Genomic DNA, 18,181 nt, shown 5'->3' with positions numbered 1-18,181 from the left:
AAGGTTCGTTTTGTGACCTCTCACATTTTCTGCGACTGGATCTCTCACCTTCGTAATTCGCATGAAAATCAAATGATTCCATTTGTCGCAAACTATTCCTGAGACGTTGAGGAGCGTAATAAATCTCTCGATTTTTTTTCCCTAGACGTGCAGTACTGTGTTAGTTATTTCTTGTAAGAAACGTTTTCATGTAACTATGCATGCATAAGTACTGATCATATAGAAAAAGAACTAATCGCGTCATCGTACAGAACAGGGCTTTATGTACATGCTGGCATAAAAAACTGCGCATATCTACTCAATTATTTGAGACCTTGGGGGGACTTGACGACGGTGTTAATTATAATTACCCAGAACTGCACCAGTATAGCTATAAATAAAAGGAATTACTGAAACTAGCGTAGGAATTTCATATTTGCACCAAGTTTAGTTACATATCGCATGCATGAATAGCGAAAACACTTTCCATTGCCGCGTCCCCTCTCAATCTCGCCACGTGTCTGTTAGTAGCACGCCTGCGGCTTCTTCTTTCCAAACAAGCTTCGCGATCATGTACTACCTCATAAAACATGACACATGCATGATGCAATGAAATAGCATATGGCGTTTAGCACACTTAAGGTGCGCTATTCTAAGCACACGAACGCGACTGCGCAAGATTGACACAACTTACCAGACTTCTTTCTACTCGAATGAAATAATTGCGTCATCATATCAAGAAACAGTTTCAAGTAAATATTAAATGTCATAAAACGCGCCATTAAAACATGGTGTGCTATTAACAAAAAAACGCATTCCTTGGGGGCGAGTGAACCTGTCGGCGCCCCGTGCACTCCGGCTCAAGGTGATAAGTACGTGTGCAGCTGCATATGTCTTCTTTTTTTCCTTGAGCAAATATCAGCCTACTATCCTGAAGTTCAGGTGAATGAACGCAGTAACTTGCATGCTATTAAGTGCATTGAGTGGCAGTGCCTATCGACTCCCAGACTTCGTGCTTTACTACCGTGGCCCAACGCCTGTTAGCCAGTTTCCGAATGCGGCATTTATGCGCGAGAAACCTATCGAGGCTAATTTAATATTTTTTATGCTACTACGCGGATCCAGTAGTGACGCAGCTGGTCAATACATGCTGCTTCTGCAGTGCACAGGCTTGAAGCAGCCGCCGGTACCTGCGGCAGCTGCGGTAGGCACGGGCAAGCGGAACCTGTTTTGCCTACCATGCGAAAGTCGCTGCTAACATCAGCTTCACCGCATCTTCGTGACATCGCGGGGTGACGGAGGTCCATAGCCCGAAGTACCGACAAAGCCGCCGCCGACAGCACAGCAATTTGCGAATGTCATTTCAACCATCGCGGGCATATGCGTCCTATGTGCGAAAAATAAAGGAGCGTGGAGGTTGCGAAATGGAGCGGGAAAACGAAATGCTGACGCTAAATTAGAGGTTTCCCGGCTGAAAAATTCCATTGCTTCCAATTAAAATTCCAACTGGTATTAAGTGAAGCCTGTTGGAGTTACTAGGCTCCAATTAGCAGCAGCTTGTCCAACTGGTATTGCCAAGTGGAATTAACTGGAACCAATTGGAGTTAACGGGTTCTAGCAGCTTGTCCTGCTGGTTTTGCCCACTGATGTTAACTGGAACCAGTTGGAGTAACTGGGCTCCATTTGGCTGCAGCTTGTCCAACTGGATAAATCCAACTGCATGCGGTTCTTGAGATTCCATTTACAATGGGTTACAGAGGTTTCAGGTGACCGGTGCCACAGCTACATATTGCCCCTTATATATTGACATACAACAGTGAACTAAAGAGATTTCTGTTAAAAAGATGTTACCAGCTTCACCTAGCCACTGAATTATTTTCATCATTTCCACCACCACCGCGGGCGTAAGTGAATTAAGTTCGCTCAACAGACAATTAATTAAGCGTCACTGGCTCCAGCAGGAGGGTCCCATTAATGGAGTATATAAGTGGAAGCACACAAAAATGAGGGGGCAATGGCTTCCTGGCCCTACGCGGGGCTGTGATGTGGGGGGCTCTTGCACATGTGGCGGGGGGCTCCCTTAATTCACCGGGGATGCCGTCGTCGCTTTAGATGACGCGGTTAATGCGACGCGCGTTCTCTCCCATCTCTCTCAAATCCCCTACGATGCAACGATTGAGCGATTGTAGCTCATCTTGAACCAGTGGGCAGGCCAGATATTTATTTTTCCGGCCAACCTCCCTGCCTTTCCCGTCAATAAACCCTCTCTCTCTTCTTTTTCATTCTTCTTGCAGTCGCAATAACAACAAAAGTGTGTTCTGAAGGGGGGCTTCCTGGCCTTACGGGATAGGGGCTCTCGCACATATGGCGAGAGCTCCTTGTCACCGGAGGTATCTGTTGCTAAACCGTCGTCGTCGCTTCAGATGACGCGGTTGTTTGGACGCGCGTCCTTTCTTTCAATCTTTTCTCTCTCATCTTTTTTAACTCTCCTACTGTCTGCACGTGGCAGCGATTGAAGCTCGATCAGCTTGAGCCAGTGGGCAGGCCCCGTGCACTTTCCTTTCCATTCTTCTTTCAGTCGCAACAACGACACAAAAGTGTGTTCTGTGTTGAGCTTATATTTCTTGTGCGTGATGCTTTTGGGGTGGTTTCTTTGGTTTCACTTCCCTAACAGTGTACAATTCTCATAATTTCAATTTCCCTGTAAAATATTAGCACAGGGCAGATTGTTCCCCAAAAGTCCTGGGAGAAAATCTAATTGGTTCCAGTTGGAACCAATTGATTTTTGGCGCCACTGAAACCGATTGGAAGAGCGTCTAATTGGTGTCCGAAAACCTAACTGGTCCCAATTGGAAACATTCCAGTTGGAACTAATGGACTTTTTCATCTGGGTTTTGAGGAAACGAAATGGCGCAGTAACTGTCTCACCTCTTGGCTGACGTCTCAACCACCACGTGAGGGAAGGAAGGTGGTTGGAGTGGAAGAAAAATGTACCGTAGTGGAGAGCTCGACCACCTGGGGATCTTTACCGTGCACTAACATATCCCGCAGCACACAAGCGCAGCCCAGCACAGCACAGCAATTTGCTCCTCTGGAATATAAAGTCTGACGAAAACTCGTCTGGTCGGGAAAAAGATTCATGTATGAAGTAAAAGGAACGCCGACCAAAAGGTTGTTGTTTAAAACGAAGACGTTTCGGCTCCTCTGTATCGCCCCCGGTCAGCTGAAGTCCAGCTTTTCTATTAGGACTGGCAGTTTTAAGAAACTGATAGCGACGGCAGTGGACATAGGCCAAAGTGTTTTAGTTATCTGATTTTCTTTAAAATATAGATGGCCAGCTGAAATGCAGTAGGTGCGAGAGTTTCACCTGTCAGCGCATGTCTCGCGCACTGTAAAACGTTCGTACCTCGAAAAGCTTCGAGAGTTTGCGTGATACCGAGCCTCGAACGCGCAAGACTGCCCTTTAACGTCTCTGTCTTAATCACAGATTGTAATTATGGCGGCACTGTTTTGTGAACATCTGATTGTGCTGAGTCATTCTGCCGAAGGGAAGAAGCCTCCTCGCTCCAACGGCTTCCCTGTGTTGGGTGTGCTGTTCGTATCGTTCCATGCTGACCGAGTAATGGACTACGTATAGTCCCGCGACGAATCTCCACTATTCCCCCCCCCCCCCCCCCCTCGATTTATGGAGGAAAAAAAACTATCACTTGCCACCGCCATAGATGCAAATGGCGCTGCAGACATTACATGCGCTACGCCTGCTTTCCGCTCTCCAAGCCCTCCAAGCGTCATCGTCATCATCGCTCGTCATTTTTGTCGGTGAAAGGCAAACGGCACACCACATTCCTTTTCAGAGCGAATTATGGAAGCCGGCTTGAATCAAGCAGCACCTGAAAAGCGTGTTGTATTAGCGTCGTTGTCTACTGGAAAATTTTTTGAAATCCCAGACAAGGATATCGTAAGTATCTCGTGCCGTCGTCATGATAGGCTGCTGCTTGAGATTGTATTCCATAATTCTGCTACCCCAAAGCTCATCTTTGGGGAAGCGCGCGCTGCGATATCTATTTTGAGTTTGATCTTTTTAACAGGCAGGGAGATGCCGATTGGTTACGGACTTCGAAAAACTGAATCGGATCGGAGAAGGCACGTATGGGATTGTCTGTGAGTGTTTGGCTATAGTGCTTCATCTCGCGTTGCTAGTTATTGGAGTCTGAAGATTCCAGCATTCACAGTGCCACGTCTTTACAGACAGGGCTCAAGACTTAAGCTCTGGTGAAGTTGTTGCGATGAAGAAAGTGCGTATGGAACAGGAGAAAGACGGTATATACCTTGCAGGCTTTGTCGTGCTGATTATTGTACTCTGTTGGTAACGTTGTAGCTAAATATCGCATTTCTTGTTGATGGCCATTCTCAGGCATTCCTGTCAGTGGACTGAGAGAAATCAACCTTCTTCTCAACATTCAACACCAAAACATCGTCAATCTTAAAGAAGTTGCAGTAGGAAAAAGCTTAGAAAGGTGAGTTGCGGTGTGTACTGTCGCCCAGATTCTTGATACTCTGTGCAAGCCCTGGTCATGCAGTAGGCCAGTGCTTTATTCTAATTGGTTACGAATGAATCGGGTACATGAGCTTGAAGCAAGTAGGTCTTAGGGCGACCTTGCTTACGTCAAGCTCATGTACCTAATTCATTTGTACCTAGTTAGAATAAAGCACCAAGACCTTGCTTGCTTCAAGCTCATGTACCTAAATCTTTTGTGTCTAATTAAAAAAAAAGCACTGGCCAACCTGATGAAGACCTTGCTGTCACAATTTGCCCACTGCACATTGTGGTCATCTGTTAGTTATCCTGTACAATGCAGCTTTACCGAATTGTTCACAGAGTGCAAATAGTCTCATGCTATGCAAGTAAAGAAGTGGCCAGAAAAAGCGCTCTAATCACAATAACACTGGAAAATTTGGCTTGGCAAATACAAATAGAAGAGAACATAAAATTGGCTCGCTCGCTTGGATTTTTGAACAGTGATCTTGTCTGTGAATAGCCCCAAGCGTCCGAGAGCCAAATTAAAAGGGTTACATAAATGTGCAATAAACTTTGCATTAGGTGTAGGTTTCTGATAAATCATTTTTAACTGCCTGCAATGTCTAAATATTAAATCATCCTCAAAGCACTAGCAATGACGTTTCCTTTTTTTAATGAGCACGATTTTGCAGGTTGAATTAAGGCCTCACTGGACGAGTTTATATGGTGACGAGAAGCAATAAAAGTGCCTGTTTAATGCGTAGTGTGTGTATGAAGACCCAATGTGCCCTAAACCAATATGCTTTTCTCTAATGGCATTTCTCGTAGCGTTGATATGCAGTTTTGGGAGGCGAAGACAGACAGCCAGACTCTTTTGGAACAGATAGCTACCCATCAATAATTGAATGAAGGTCCTTCTCCAGCACTTCCTATCAGACTTCATGGTTCATTCGTGAGTGGTAGCACAAAAATGAGCAAATGGGGAGCACCTTCTGGCAGATCTGGCAGCGTATGCTGCTGGCAGCTGAACCAGCTAAGTCAGAGGTGCCGTGTACTTCAGTAGGCGAACACACTCATGCAAACGAGCCATGATTCAGATGTTACAAAGCTCCATTAAGAACGCTGCCGTAGTGCAGCCCACTGCTGGATTTTGCACAATTTATTTTTAACTTATCTTGTATCATTCAACGCGGCAAGACGTGCACTTCCGAAATTATTTGGACATAGCACAGTGAGTGACGCTGATTAAAGTCTGTCTACAAATGAGCTTTGTCTCATTCTGTGTCAGCAAAAAAAAGTAATAGCTATGGATTATTAATAAACCACTGGAAATAATTAGCTCCAGGATTCTTTCATTTGCGAGGTGTTCCGGGGAAGAGTCGAAAACAAAAATCAGCATTACTTGTATTCTTGCGTGAGGAACATGCCTCTACAGTAGATGCCAAAAATAAGTAAATGAGACTGAGTAATTTTTTTGCAATGAACACTGCAGCTCTATTTCATCTGTGCCATTGCTTTTTTTTAAAATTGGTTTTGAGGAAAGGAAATGACCAGAAATTGTCTCACATATATCGGTGGACACCCGAACTGCACCATAAGGGAAGGGATAAAGGAGGGAGTGAAGGAAGAAAGAGGTGCCATAGTGGAGGTCTCCAGAATAATTTTGACCACCTGGGGATCTTTAACGTGCACTGACAATGCACAGCACATGGGCGTCTTTTGTGTTTCGCCTTCATCCGGCCACCTCGGTTGGGTTTGAACCGGGATACTCCGGCTCAGTAGATGGACACCTTAACCACTGAGCCACCACGGCGGGTCTCTGTCATTGCTAGAACACGCCGTGTGTACTTCACCCTATAATAATAAATCAAAAGCCATACACAGCCATATGTGCGGGCCTGAGCCTAGGCCCGACCCAGGCCTGTGACTTCAAGCCTGGGCCTAGCCCGAGCCCATGCAGTGCTGTAGTCGAAAGTCATTGTTACAGCATCGCTGTTCAATGCATCGAATTTATTCTGGGCTTATGACCTGTGTCTGCAGCCCAGCATCAATTTATGGTTATCGAGTGCTTTCTGAAGTAATTTTTTGATGCATTGCAACAGTGATGGTTTGTATAGACAGACCTCCACCAGGTAAACGAATGTAGCATTTAGCGATCTTTGAGGGTGCCCATCTGCCCATTTAACACAGCTAGGACTGTTATGTGTCTAAGATATCTTGTTAAGACCTGCAAAACATTGATTTGACAGCTAGCTGGGCTTAAAGGTCATCTGTTAAACAGTTGTAGACTGTGCTGCTAAACTTCCATTGCACATCCTGTCAATCTCTTTAGGGCAGCCAAGATATAATAAATCATTGTAGGTTTTTCAGTGCATTTGTGAGGCATACTGCACAGGGATGCGATGGCTGTGTCAAAAGCTCCTAACTTCACCAAAAGGCTGACCCTGCTACATGCTGCTACATTATAACAAAATATGAGCAGTGTGTGCCAAAACAGCGCGCGGAGTACAAATAAACAATAATGTCATACCTAGTACTGTGGCCACGTCTCTGGAGTCTTGGGCAGCGCTACCGGCAAACCTAATCTTGCCTGGAATCATTCGTCCAGTAGTTGGACACCATGTTGGGACCACGTCCCTTGTCAGTTCTCAGAGATAAGTGAAACAAGTCTACAGCATGCCATCATCTTGCTGTGCTTGTCCCAAGGTGTGAAGGGCAAACCGGAAACTCGCATAGCATGGATATCTGCAAACGGCATCGATGTTGGGTTTTGTGCTTTTGTTTGGCCTAAGTGAAAGAAAGCTCGCTACCATGAAATTCTCTATCCACGTTGGGGTTCGCTTCTTTGTTGCGCCGAAAATGGGTGGTAGCGCCTGTTGGAAAGGCATTAGAAAGCAGTGGATGCGCGTGTGCACTGAAACGAGCTTTTATTTTTTATATCTGTTCATAGCAGTGTGGAAGTGCTGCTCATGTTTGTTAACATTTTTTTTTCATTGTGTTATTTTTGTAATTATGTGAGCCGCGGAAATGGCAGAAAGATCGACAACTGGCTTAAACCAGATCGGGCGGGAAAATGGAAAGAGGCGTGTGCATGGAAAGGTGCGCGCAAGAAGGGTTGGCTGGCGGCAGCTGGGTCAGCTGCGCTTGCGACTGCGCACATGCACGTAATCTCGCACACACTTAAGCATTCATACATGCACACACAGAAACACACACATGCATACACATAGAAGTCGTTGGTTTTCTGCGTAGTTTTTTTCTCCTTTAAAAGCCATGGAAACAGCCACGGCGCCAGGCCTAGTTAAAGTGACGATAACATAATGCTTGGGCATGTGGGTTGCTGTGTGAATGGTGTATGAATGGTTGCTTTGGCAGTGGTGCAGTCTGTGCCACCCTCTGTGCTGCTCTGTAGCACAGATGCACTGCTGGTGACGTCACGTGAATACCTCTCATACCAGAAACCTAAACAAGATGCCCGTTTATCTACTTGCCTGCACCTTTTAAGTGATGCTTACTTCAGCCTTCAGTGCGGCATGTTTTTCTGACATGAAGCAGTCATGTTAGTTTTAGAAATCTGTTAGTAACTTTGATGATTAGTGGTATGCCACTAGTACACGTGAAGGTATATTTGCATGGAGTTACCTGTTTGAAACACTCATGTGAAATCTCACCTGCAAGTGCACATGTAGACTGCAAGCTATGGTCCTTAGAATAAATGGGTTCAAGTCACCCAGGTGCATGCTCTTCTCTTTCTTCGTTTCCACTCCTTTCATTGTGCTTCCCTTACAGTGCTTTTGCCTGTCCACTAAGAGTGAGACTGTTACCCCGCCTTTCTAGGGGGCTGCATGCGATTGTGAAAGGATTGTTTCTGGATTAAAGTGAGCAGTATAATAGCATCACAGGTTGATTTTAAAGTATTTGTGCATCTCTTTAAGACATGCTTGGAACTACAGTTCAACATTTATGCAACATCTTGAGAACATCCTTCTAGATGTTATGTCCCCAGTCTTGTGGTCTGTAAACTGAGCTATTTGATGGCCTCAGTTGGTTACAGAAGATGTCTTGACGAGAAGGGCAATAGATATGTGAAAGCTTTTTGTTAGGAAATCTTGTGTACATTTAAATTGCATGTCAACGTAACTAAGATGTCTTGCTCATCTTTGTAAGGTGTATTTTAGGGGTCCAAAAGATTAGTTGTGTTAATGGGGAGTGCATTACAGTGAGAGCAAGCAGTAGAGGCTGTGCCTGCTGTGCCCTGCTTCAGCAGCATAGCAGATGGTGATAGCACTTGCGGGTGCCAAATGTTTACATGCTGCTGTGACATGATTTATTAAATGTAAGTAATTATTGTTATATTGAAAATTTGAACGTCAGCTTCTTTGCAGTGTTACATATAGAGCCACCCTTGTCATTTTTATCTATTTGCATTTGTGGTATAGTATTGTGGTTCTTCTTTCTGCTTCACCATTCCAGTATCTTTCTTGTGATGGAATACTGTGAGCAAGACCTGGCGAGCCTGCTGGACAACATGCAGAGCCCATTTTCAGAGTCGCAGGTATGGGCAGTTCTTCTCTATCAGCAGCAGGAGTGAGCGTGATGCCTAGTAGGTTAAAAGGGGTGATTCATGGGTCTGGCTGTTTGCGGGTTTTGACCAAAGTATGACGTTACGGACACTGTGACAGAACCTCTCGTGAATGCGTTGATTGGCTAAACTGGCAACTGTAAGGCAGTTTCTATTATTATTTCGATGGAGGTGAAATGCAAAAGGCGCTTGTGTACTATGTGATGCCAGCGCACGTTAAGAGCACCCCCAGGTTGCCTAAATTAAACCTTAGCCCTCCATTACAGTGTCCCTCACAGCACATGTGTCGCTTCAGGATGTTAAACCCCACAATTTGCAATTTCTTTAGTTTGTCTCAAGTGACCACAACAAGCTCAAATTTTTTCCTTTAGCGAATGCAGTGCAAACACCGACGGGCTTGTAACTCGTGACATCGCACATGCAAGGTTGCCTGTAAAAATTGCCGCAAGTAAGTCCATGAAACAGGAAAATTCTAAAATCATTTGCACAGAAACAAAACACCTACAGAAAGGATGAGATGACTGCAGGGAACCTACCATGAAAGTTTGAGCAAGTTGTGTGAATGTAAAAAAAAAGCTGCAGTTGCCTTTAAGGGCCCCCGAAGGGGCATTACACAGTGGGGTAGGGGGCAGAGGTTGAATGCAGGTCTCAGAAAATAAATGCATAAATATAAATAGCACTGCCTAATATAAATTGCCTAATTGATAAAAATTATAGTATAGTTTGTGGAACAGGTAGTCTTGCTACCTTACATTTGGATGCCAGGGGTGCTAGACCAATGGATGATCTGATGTTAGTAATGCTCAGCTGAGGGTCATATTTGTATGGGATGAAACGAGCAGCTCAGTTTTGTATTTCGTGAATTGGATAGTCTTGGTGAAGATTCCAGATAGCCGAGGCATACTCTAGTTTAGTGTGCATGAGTTTCATGTGCGATTTTTCTAACTGCATGTGGAGGACATTGATCGCCTAATGAAGACAAGTGATTTAGAGGCGCTTGCGAGAGGTGATGTGATTTGCTTTGATCAGGTTAGGTTAAATGGGATTTCAGTGCCTATATATATAGATATATGAATTGCACAATTCTACTTGAGATAGTGCAACTGCATTTAGCGAGTATAGATAATGTGCGTTAGACCATTTGCAGGATGCATGCATAAACTGGCGTTTTGATGCATTCAGTTAGAGCGATAATTTGAGTAAGGTTTAAGTCGTCTTAAAGTATTGACTGATCATTTTTAAAACATACGGTAATAAGAGAATGCAGTCACCTGCGAGCTGACGAACGTTGAAATTCCAGCAGGTAGGTTTTTGATAAAGATTAGGAATGGAAGCAGGCCAATAGAACTGAGCTCTTGGGGATGCCAGAGATAATGTTAGCAACACCTGAAAGGTAACTGTTGATGACAGTGTATTGTGCTTGATTAGTTAAAAAACAGTGAATCCATGACAAGATCAGCAGGTCCAGTGAAAGGCAAGGAAGTTTAGTCACGAGGCACCGATGAGGGATGTGATTAAAAGGCTTCGAGAAATCAGAGTGGAGGCCAGTCATGCACTTGGAGCAATTCACATGAATTGCCAGAATTTTTGTTTGGTTAGCGAGTAAAAATGAGTTGCTAAGGTGATTTGCTATATGGGAGTAAAGTACATGCTCGATTGTGAGAAAGTACAGAAAAAATGTGAGGAGCATCGCTCTTATGCTGCAGGTGTAGTTGATGTTTTTGATCGAACCCATTTTGTGTTTCGTACGTGGAATTTTATGCAAGCACAATTGATGATGTGTAGTCTTACAGGAACATTGTTGTCATTCTGTTTTGCATACTTACTTGAGCTTGAAATCTTCTTCCTCCAACAAGAGCCTGTATCTTGTAATTTCTGCTAACGGATTATATGATTGCACTGCTATATGCGACATTGATGCACACCTTTGATAGATTTTTATTTAACTACGAATTTTCTGTGGAAGCTGTATAGCTTTCCTTTGTAGCTGTATGGCTGCGCTTGGATGGATGCTAATGAGTAGTTACTCTCTTATTACAAATATACTCCACCTTGGCGTGTTCCCCTAAAAACAGTGCACCAGTATGTTTATTTGTTTTAATAACAACCAAAGCCACTGTTTCTGGCTCTCGCTCTCAGAAGAGCATGAAATGGTGGCTGCTATTCTTGTTGCATCTTCTTGAGTAGTCTGAAGGGAGGTCCTGTTTTACTCAAGACTTCTCATTTCATGAGGCTGAACCTCTGCACTATAATCTACCTGAAGGAGGTTTGACTGTTGCAACTCCATGTCCGTACATCACTTCTCATTTCTATGTCTTGCATAGTTGCAAAATTAGTTTCAGGAGTGCTGTGGCAAGAACACAAAACTTATTGTGTGCTGGTCACAGCTCATTTTGTGGAGCTGAAAGGCATGCAAGTTTTGCATTACTATTGCAGAATAGTTGAATTTATTTCTCTGTATTTATGCTCATTGTATGCTCATAATCAGGACCAAAACATGTGAGAGAAATTATGTGGTCATATCGCACCAAAACTGCAACCTTTTTTAGTAAATGTATATTGTTTATCGTGGTGTGACACTTACCGACTGGATCTGCTGTGATAGCTTAGTGGCTACGACATTTTTTTGCTGAGCTCAGTGTCATGGGATCGAATCTTCGCTGCAGTGACTGCATTTTGATGGAGCTGAGCTGTAATGAGCAGCAATGCCGGTGCATGTTAAAGAATCTCTAAGGGGTCAGAATTATTCAGAAGCCCTTTTTCGGTGCATCTCTCATAGTTCATATGCAGCTGTGGGAAATGAAACCCCACATATTATAACATACCATACTTTCCTACTGAGATAAGCAGCTGTTAGGTTGTGGTGGTCAGTTTTGACAGTTTTTTTGCTTTGTAGAGTAGGAGGAGGTGGCATCTTTGAAGGGAGTCATGTGGAGGAAGTGTAGATATAAGCTGCTGCGGTGGCTCAGTGGTTATGGCACTCGGCTGCTGACCCGAAAGACACTGGTTCGATTCCGGCTGCGGCGGCCAAATTTCGATGGAGGTGAAATTCTAGAGGCGCGTGTATTGTGCGATGTCAGTACACGTAAAGAACCCCAGGTGGTCGAAATTTTCGGAGCCCTTTACTACAGCGTCTCCCTCATAGCCTGAGTTGTTTTGGGACGTTAAACCCCATAAACCAAGCCAAGTTGTAGATATGGTGATTCCCTGCTTTATTCTCAGACTTGCTAACTGGAACTGCTCCCATTTTGTCAGTTGCAGGGAGGAATGTTTTATTGGCTTTAAACTTTTCAAACAATGAAACTGCTAGAAGTGAATCATTGCTACAGCACTTCCGTAATGGAAGTGCTAAGCTGTAAACTGTGCAGGAACTGTAGCTGTCGATCTACAGTTTGTTGAGCATTGTGTTATGCTTTGCTGATGTGCATTCCATTGTATGATGGATTGGAAGTTATGTGTACTTTTGGCATTTGCAATATGCGTACACGCTTCGGTTTTTGCATAGGACAGGGGTAGGGGAATAACGGGGTGCCAGTGCGCATGTGACTGTTGGCTACCACTTTTAGTTGGTACAAGGCATGCTAAGCAGAGTGGTATTATAGCATGGTTCTTTTTTGTTTATTTATGCATTTGCTTGTGTTACCCTTGGTACGGGACCATGTTGCAGGATTTCAGTATTAGATGAAGCATTACAAAAATGTGAGCAATAAGCAAAGGCTATGGTTTCTCCAGCAAAGTATTTTTTCTGTGAGATTCAGGGAATGAAAGGCATGATACAGTACTGTTGTCGTTACTGTTTTTGCTTTAGCTGAAGTGAAACGTACACAGTGTCATTGTGTTAAATGGGCATGTACTAGGTTTGGTGAAGTAAGCAAAGGCTAGAAAAATAGTTGCGAGAAGTGAGGTAAATTCGCTGAAACATATTTTATTATTGTTACACTACCGATGCAGTTGTAGTATAATGAAGCGAAGGTAACTTTGCATTATTGAGGATCTTACTGTTGCTAGGGCCCTAGGTACATGCAAAATTAAGGCCTCAGAGTACATGCAAGATAGTTCAGTTTACTTTGGAGTAATGTTTTGTTAGAAGCAGCTTTTGAGGAGCAGAAACAAAGAAAGAAATAACTGAGGTATCCTTTGGTTCTGGGCTGAGGTTAGGCTTTAAGAAGGAGAAGGGGCAAAGGTATGAAAATACCACACAGTTACACAAGTGCACAGTTAGAGATGTTTAACTGAGGTGTGTGCATGTGGAAGCAGTATGAAAGGGAACACTTGGTTTTCATGTGACCAGTGATTACATGATTGGGAAGAGTGTGTGTGTGCACGCGTGTGTGTGGGTCATGCGCGCGTGCGCAAGGTGTGTTAAATATATTTTGCCTCCTGGTGTGTGACATATTTAATAACTAATGAAAATGAAAGATGTTACAGTGAAAAGAAAGTTTGATGTTCCCACTTTTTTGTTGGATGTTTTCATTTTGCACAGGGCACCACTGATATTGAAGTGGTCACAAGCGAAACGTCTGCCTACATGAATGTATGGTCAGAACAGCGTGCTGTAACTGAATTTTTGATGGCAGAAAGTGTTCCCCCTATGAGTGCTGGCAAGGCGTGTGTTATGTTTCCAATCAGGAGTTGGGTACGGACTGTACGCATGGAAGGCCCAGCCACGTCAAGTGTGAAAGACGAGGAACACAGTGGACGCTTGCTGTCTGCATCATATGCCTGAGCTCTTGGCGCATGTGTGTGAATTGATTCGTGCTGATCGTCGCATTAAGTAGATGGCTATTGCGGGCATTCTTGAAGAACTTGAAGACACTGAAGGACTTGTGTGCACTTTTGCATACAGTTAGTCCTAAAAAAAATTGGATCATTCAATGTGACAGCGCTTGGCAACACACACAAGTCAGGAGACCACCGCTGTGTTGAAGAAGCTGCAGTTTCTGGATGTTCTGCTTAACCCACCCGATAGTCCTGGCCTGAAAGCTGAAAGAACATCTGAAGGGCACGCACTTTGCATCCGATGAAGAGGTCACCAATGCAGTACCTAGTTGCTGTCGTCAGCAGTCGGCCTCATTCTTCTCTGACGGCAAGCAAACAATAGTGCATTGATGGCGGAAGTGCATCAGCACGTCTTTCATTTTCATGACTTAATACACATGCTCCAGGCGAGGAGGCAAAATATATTGAACAAACCTCGTGTGTGTGTGTGTGTGTGTCTCTTTCCTATATATATACTGCCGCCAGGTGGCCCCAGGTAGCACCAAAAGACAACAAAGAGGTTGAGGTTTGCGTATGCGCCCTGGGAGCTTTTCTGGGAATGCTACCAATGAACGGTGCCTTGGTCCCTAGTTCCATGACATATTTTTGGTTGAAGCGCTGGGTACCTGTCCTAGCCTATGTCACACACCCCTCCTTGCACCGCAGACCTCAGGCCTCTGCCTGTCGACACACCAGTTCACAGAGTCAGCTGCCGAAACTAGGATTGTCCCCTGAGCACGGGCTATTGGAGTCTACCTCGCCACCTGCCCCTCGACGAACCATACAGGGTGCTAGTTATTACACCCTTCAGAACCCACGGGTACCAAAGTCCTTCCACGGCACTCAGCTTGAGAACGTGGAAGACTGTCTCGATCAGTTTGAACGTGTCGCCTCGTTCAATCAGTGGGATGACACCGCGAAGTTGCGGAACGTCTTCTTCAGCCTGGAAGACGGCGTTCGTATGTGGTACAAGAACCGTGAAGACGTTTTGACATCATGGCATGAATTCTGTCGTCAACTGCTTGAGACATACACCAGTACAGATCATCAGGAACGAGCTGAGCGGGCTCTGCAGTCCCGGATACAGATGTCCAACGAGACAGTCACCGTGTATGTCGAAAACATCACTCGGCTCCTCCTGCGAGCTGACCCAGCCATGTCGCAAGCCAAAAAGCTGCACCACTTAATATGTGGAGTTAAAGAACAGCTTTTTGCGGGTCTCATGTGCAACCGCACGAATACTGTCGCTGTGTTTTTGACGGAGGCGGTTATGATGGAGCAGATCCTTCAGCAGTGTTCCATCGTGTACGACGGGCCAGTACTTGCTGCTTCAGCTACTGAATCCTTCTCGGCATTCGGAAGCAACACTGACCACCTCCAGGACATGATCCGCTCCATTGTGTGTGGAGAGCTCCAAAAGTTTTATGGTGCGTCGCAGCCAACGGTCAGCTCTCTTGCTAGCGTTATCCGCAAGGAGGTGCAGGAAGTGATCAGACCTCCGTTACTGGGTGACAAACCTCAACCTCTTTCTTTTGGTGCTACCTGGTGGCATATATAGTTATTTCCCTCTCAATGAACGATCCCTGTCATTGCTTTTTAAGTGCCGCCATGCAGAAGCATAAATAGAGTTAGTTCATGAGTGCAAAGTGATCCATTTGATAATGATTGTACCTGTGCAAGTTAGCACAGACACAGGGATGACTGACTGGGAGTGATATTTTGGACGCTGTGCTTCAAGCCAACATGTTCACAATGCAGCACTCCAGAGACATAAAACTGGTATCCTCAGTGCTATTGTCTGTTGGGATGTGCATTCTGGATAATTCTGACTTTACCTCTACTTTTACCGTAATATGTTATGTAAGCCTTGCAGTTACTTTACATGCCCCTTGTTGTTAGTGAGAGCTTGCAGAGCTAAAATTTGTCGAAATGATGGCGTTCAGCACTGCATCACTTTTTGTTTTTTATTAGGTGAAGTGCATCATGATGCAGTTGTTCAAAGGCCTTCAGTACCTGCACAAAAACTTTATTGTGCACAGGTTTGTACACCTTGCTCTTTCTTCAGCATGAAACAGTGGCAGCAGCAGCACAAAACAGCTTCTGAACTTTTCTCTGCTGATTTTCTTGCATCTGCTTGCATGAATTTTTTTTTTTTCAAGTTAATAACTTGCAGCCCTCCTCCTTGCCTTGCAAGTGCATAAAAATGTGAACTCTGTAGTACTTGTCAGTAAGAAAATGAGGAAGAGAGAAATGCTGGTTTTCCAAATTGCATTGCAGGATTGCGTTTGGTCCCTTAAGTGTTTTGATAGCTGGTGTCATGTCCTGATACCTGCAGTTGTCACAGCTGCAGCAGCTTTTTTTCTTGTTGATAGAGGCAGAAATTTTGTGTAAAACAAATCTTGCTGATAGGACGCATTAGGAAAATCTAGTCTAGTCCAGCTTTTTTGGGCAAAAGCTTGATTTGGAATGAGGTTGTTGATGTGCATTACTGATTGTAAAAACTGCTATGTGGGTCGTCTAGTGACTGCAGTTTATACATATATTCCATTCTAAAGTGTCTTGCACACATATTGTGGCAAAGCTGGTAATGATACATTTATCGTCAAGTGCCTTTTTTGTCCTGGATTTCCATAGGTTTCATTTTGTGGTTGGCTTGTATGTGAACTGCAAGGCATGGAAGTGGGCTCAGGTTGCTAGTGGATAGGTGTTGGCAGCTTCTTTGTAGCACTGCCATGAAAGTATATGGGACCTGAAATTTCCTGTTAATTCCAAATAGGTCCATGTAGAAAGAAAGCAATCTGCATATCATGGAACGAATACAACATGTTATGATATAAACAATGAAAGGAAATTCGTAAACTATGTGTAGAACTGAACTTAGTGTGTTCAACTGCCTGTTTTGTTTCTTTTGTTTTTCATAAAGTAAGCTTCTTTTCATTATTCAATGCTAACTGTGTTGTTGCCTTTTCAGTATTAATTAATTAACAATAACTAATAATATATGACAAGACTGATGTGCTGCTTCTTTTCAGCATTGGATAGTTATTTGCTATGGGTTGTTGGTCGGTGCACACTGATAGTCAAGAAGTTTTGAAAATGTTCGCTGTAGCAGGCCTATTGCATGGCTAAAAGAATGCACTGGACATGCATTTTTTTTGTTTCTTATTCTTATGCGCTGAATATGCTTTTTTTGTTTCTTATTCTTACCATGTTTCAGGGATTTAAAAGTGTCAAATCTCCTCCTGACTGACAAGGGCTGTCTGAAGATTGGTTAGTTTATATTATTACACCACTTGACCTTGCTATTAGCCCTCCTTTTTTCTTGAATGATGCCACACTTTGCTGTTGTTTTTGAAAGCTTAAAACTTGTTAGTCGGATATGCTATAGATTTTTTGTTCGCACTGTTGGCAATCTTTTTCTTGAGTGGTAGAAGACTTTGCTGTTGTAGTTTTGACGGCTTAAAGCTGGACACTCTGGTATGCGGTAAATTTTTTATTTGAGGCTGAGGTGCTCTTTCTGCATTGTTTGTCGGTTGTTTATCTGGCTAATGTTACGATTGAAAATGTGATAATGTTCTAGTTAAACTTTTTTAAGGTCTTTATTAATCTTCCCTCTTAATGTTTTACTGGACTCTTTTTATGTAAGGTGCTACTTTCCCGTCATCTACCCACTGTTCAAGCCCACCTTCTTTTGGGGCCGATACCCATGCTGTTTCATTCCTGTGTCTGATTGCAGCTTGCATGCTTTATATATACCAGGTGTCGCAGCTAAGTGTAACCATGCTTTCAAAAAGGAAGTGTCCTAGCCCCGGTGAAACCAACTAAGGGTTGTTCAGAGTTGCGTGGCCTAGTGTGCAGTATTTTTTTTGTTCTTCAAAATTAATTAGATTACTTTAAGTTATTTACTTGTGGAACTTAGTGTGAGTGTGAAAGTTGCAGGCCGTCTCGAAAAACTGCTAGCAGCGCTGTTTTCATCAAGATAGGATTTACGTAGCCTTATTTATTGGCCTTAAAAAAAAACTATCACATAACCAGCTGCTGGCTTCAATCTCTGCCCCAAAGTACTCGCAAAGGCTCACTGGGGAGAGCACTTCAGAAAAAACTGGATTTTGTTCTCTAAGATGCATCTTGAGACGTTGAAGTGGCACCTTTGTCATGTGGAAGCTTTTTTTTGTTGTGCGAGATATGGTTTAAGGCTGGCAAAAAAACTATTTTACATAAACAGTACCTTGGTGTAAGCATTTCAGTCAGCTGTTTTTCTAAGCAATCTACACCTTCTGCATAGAAACTTTGTTCCTGAAGCCAATAACTAAAAAGTTAGCTAATGAGGCTTAACTAATTAA

General features: G+C 43.7%; 1 protein-coding gene across 3 annotated transcripts in view; it reads left to right on the top strand.

The window, feature by feature from the left end:
- The first annotated feature begins 3,771 nt into the window (after nucleotides 1-3,771).
- Nucleotides 3,772-18,181, top strand: part of Cdc2rk (cyclin-dependent kinase 10) — a 51,380-nt gene continuing 36,970 nt past the window's right edge. For 2 of the 3 annotated variants that reach the window (XR_013310932.1, XM_077647446.1), the window contains exons 1-7: nucleotides 3,772-3,937; nucleotides 4,068-4,140; nucleotides 4,228-4,299; nucleotides 4,394-4,496; nucleotides 8,972-9,053; nucleotides 15,810-15,877; nucleotides 17,056-17,108. Coding sequence is in view for 1 of the 3 variants with exons in the window: in XM_077647446.1 (XP_077503572.1) it covers nucleotides 3,842-3,937; nucleotides 4,068-4,140; nucleotides 4,228-4,299; nucleotides 4,394-4,496; nucleotides 8,972-9,053; nucleotides 15,810-15,877; nucleotides 17,056-17,108 (547 nt within the window). In the remaining 2 variants the exon portion in view is untranslated. The remainder of the gene's footprint in view (nucleotides 3,938-4,067; nucleotides 4,141-4,227; nucleotides 4,300-4,393; nucleotides 4,497-8,971; nucleotides 9,054-15,809; nucleotides 15,878-17,055; nucleotides 17,109-18,181) is intronic. The other variant, XR_013310933.1, reaches the window with a different exon arrangement.

The sequence above is a fragment of the Amblyomma americanum genome, chromosome 1 (genome assembly GCF_052857255.1).
Source record: "Amblyomma americanum isolate KBUSLIRL-KWMA chromosome 1, ASM5285725v1, whole genome shotgun sequence".
Lineage (NCBI taxonomy): Eukaryota > Metazoa > Arthropoda > Arachnida > Ixodida > Ixodidae > Amblyomma > Amblyomma americanum.
Note: the sequence above shows the minus strand (reverse complement) of the source record. Positions and strands in the feature narration are given on the sequence as shown.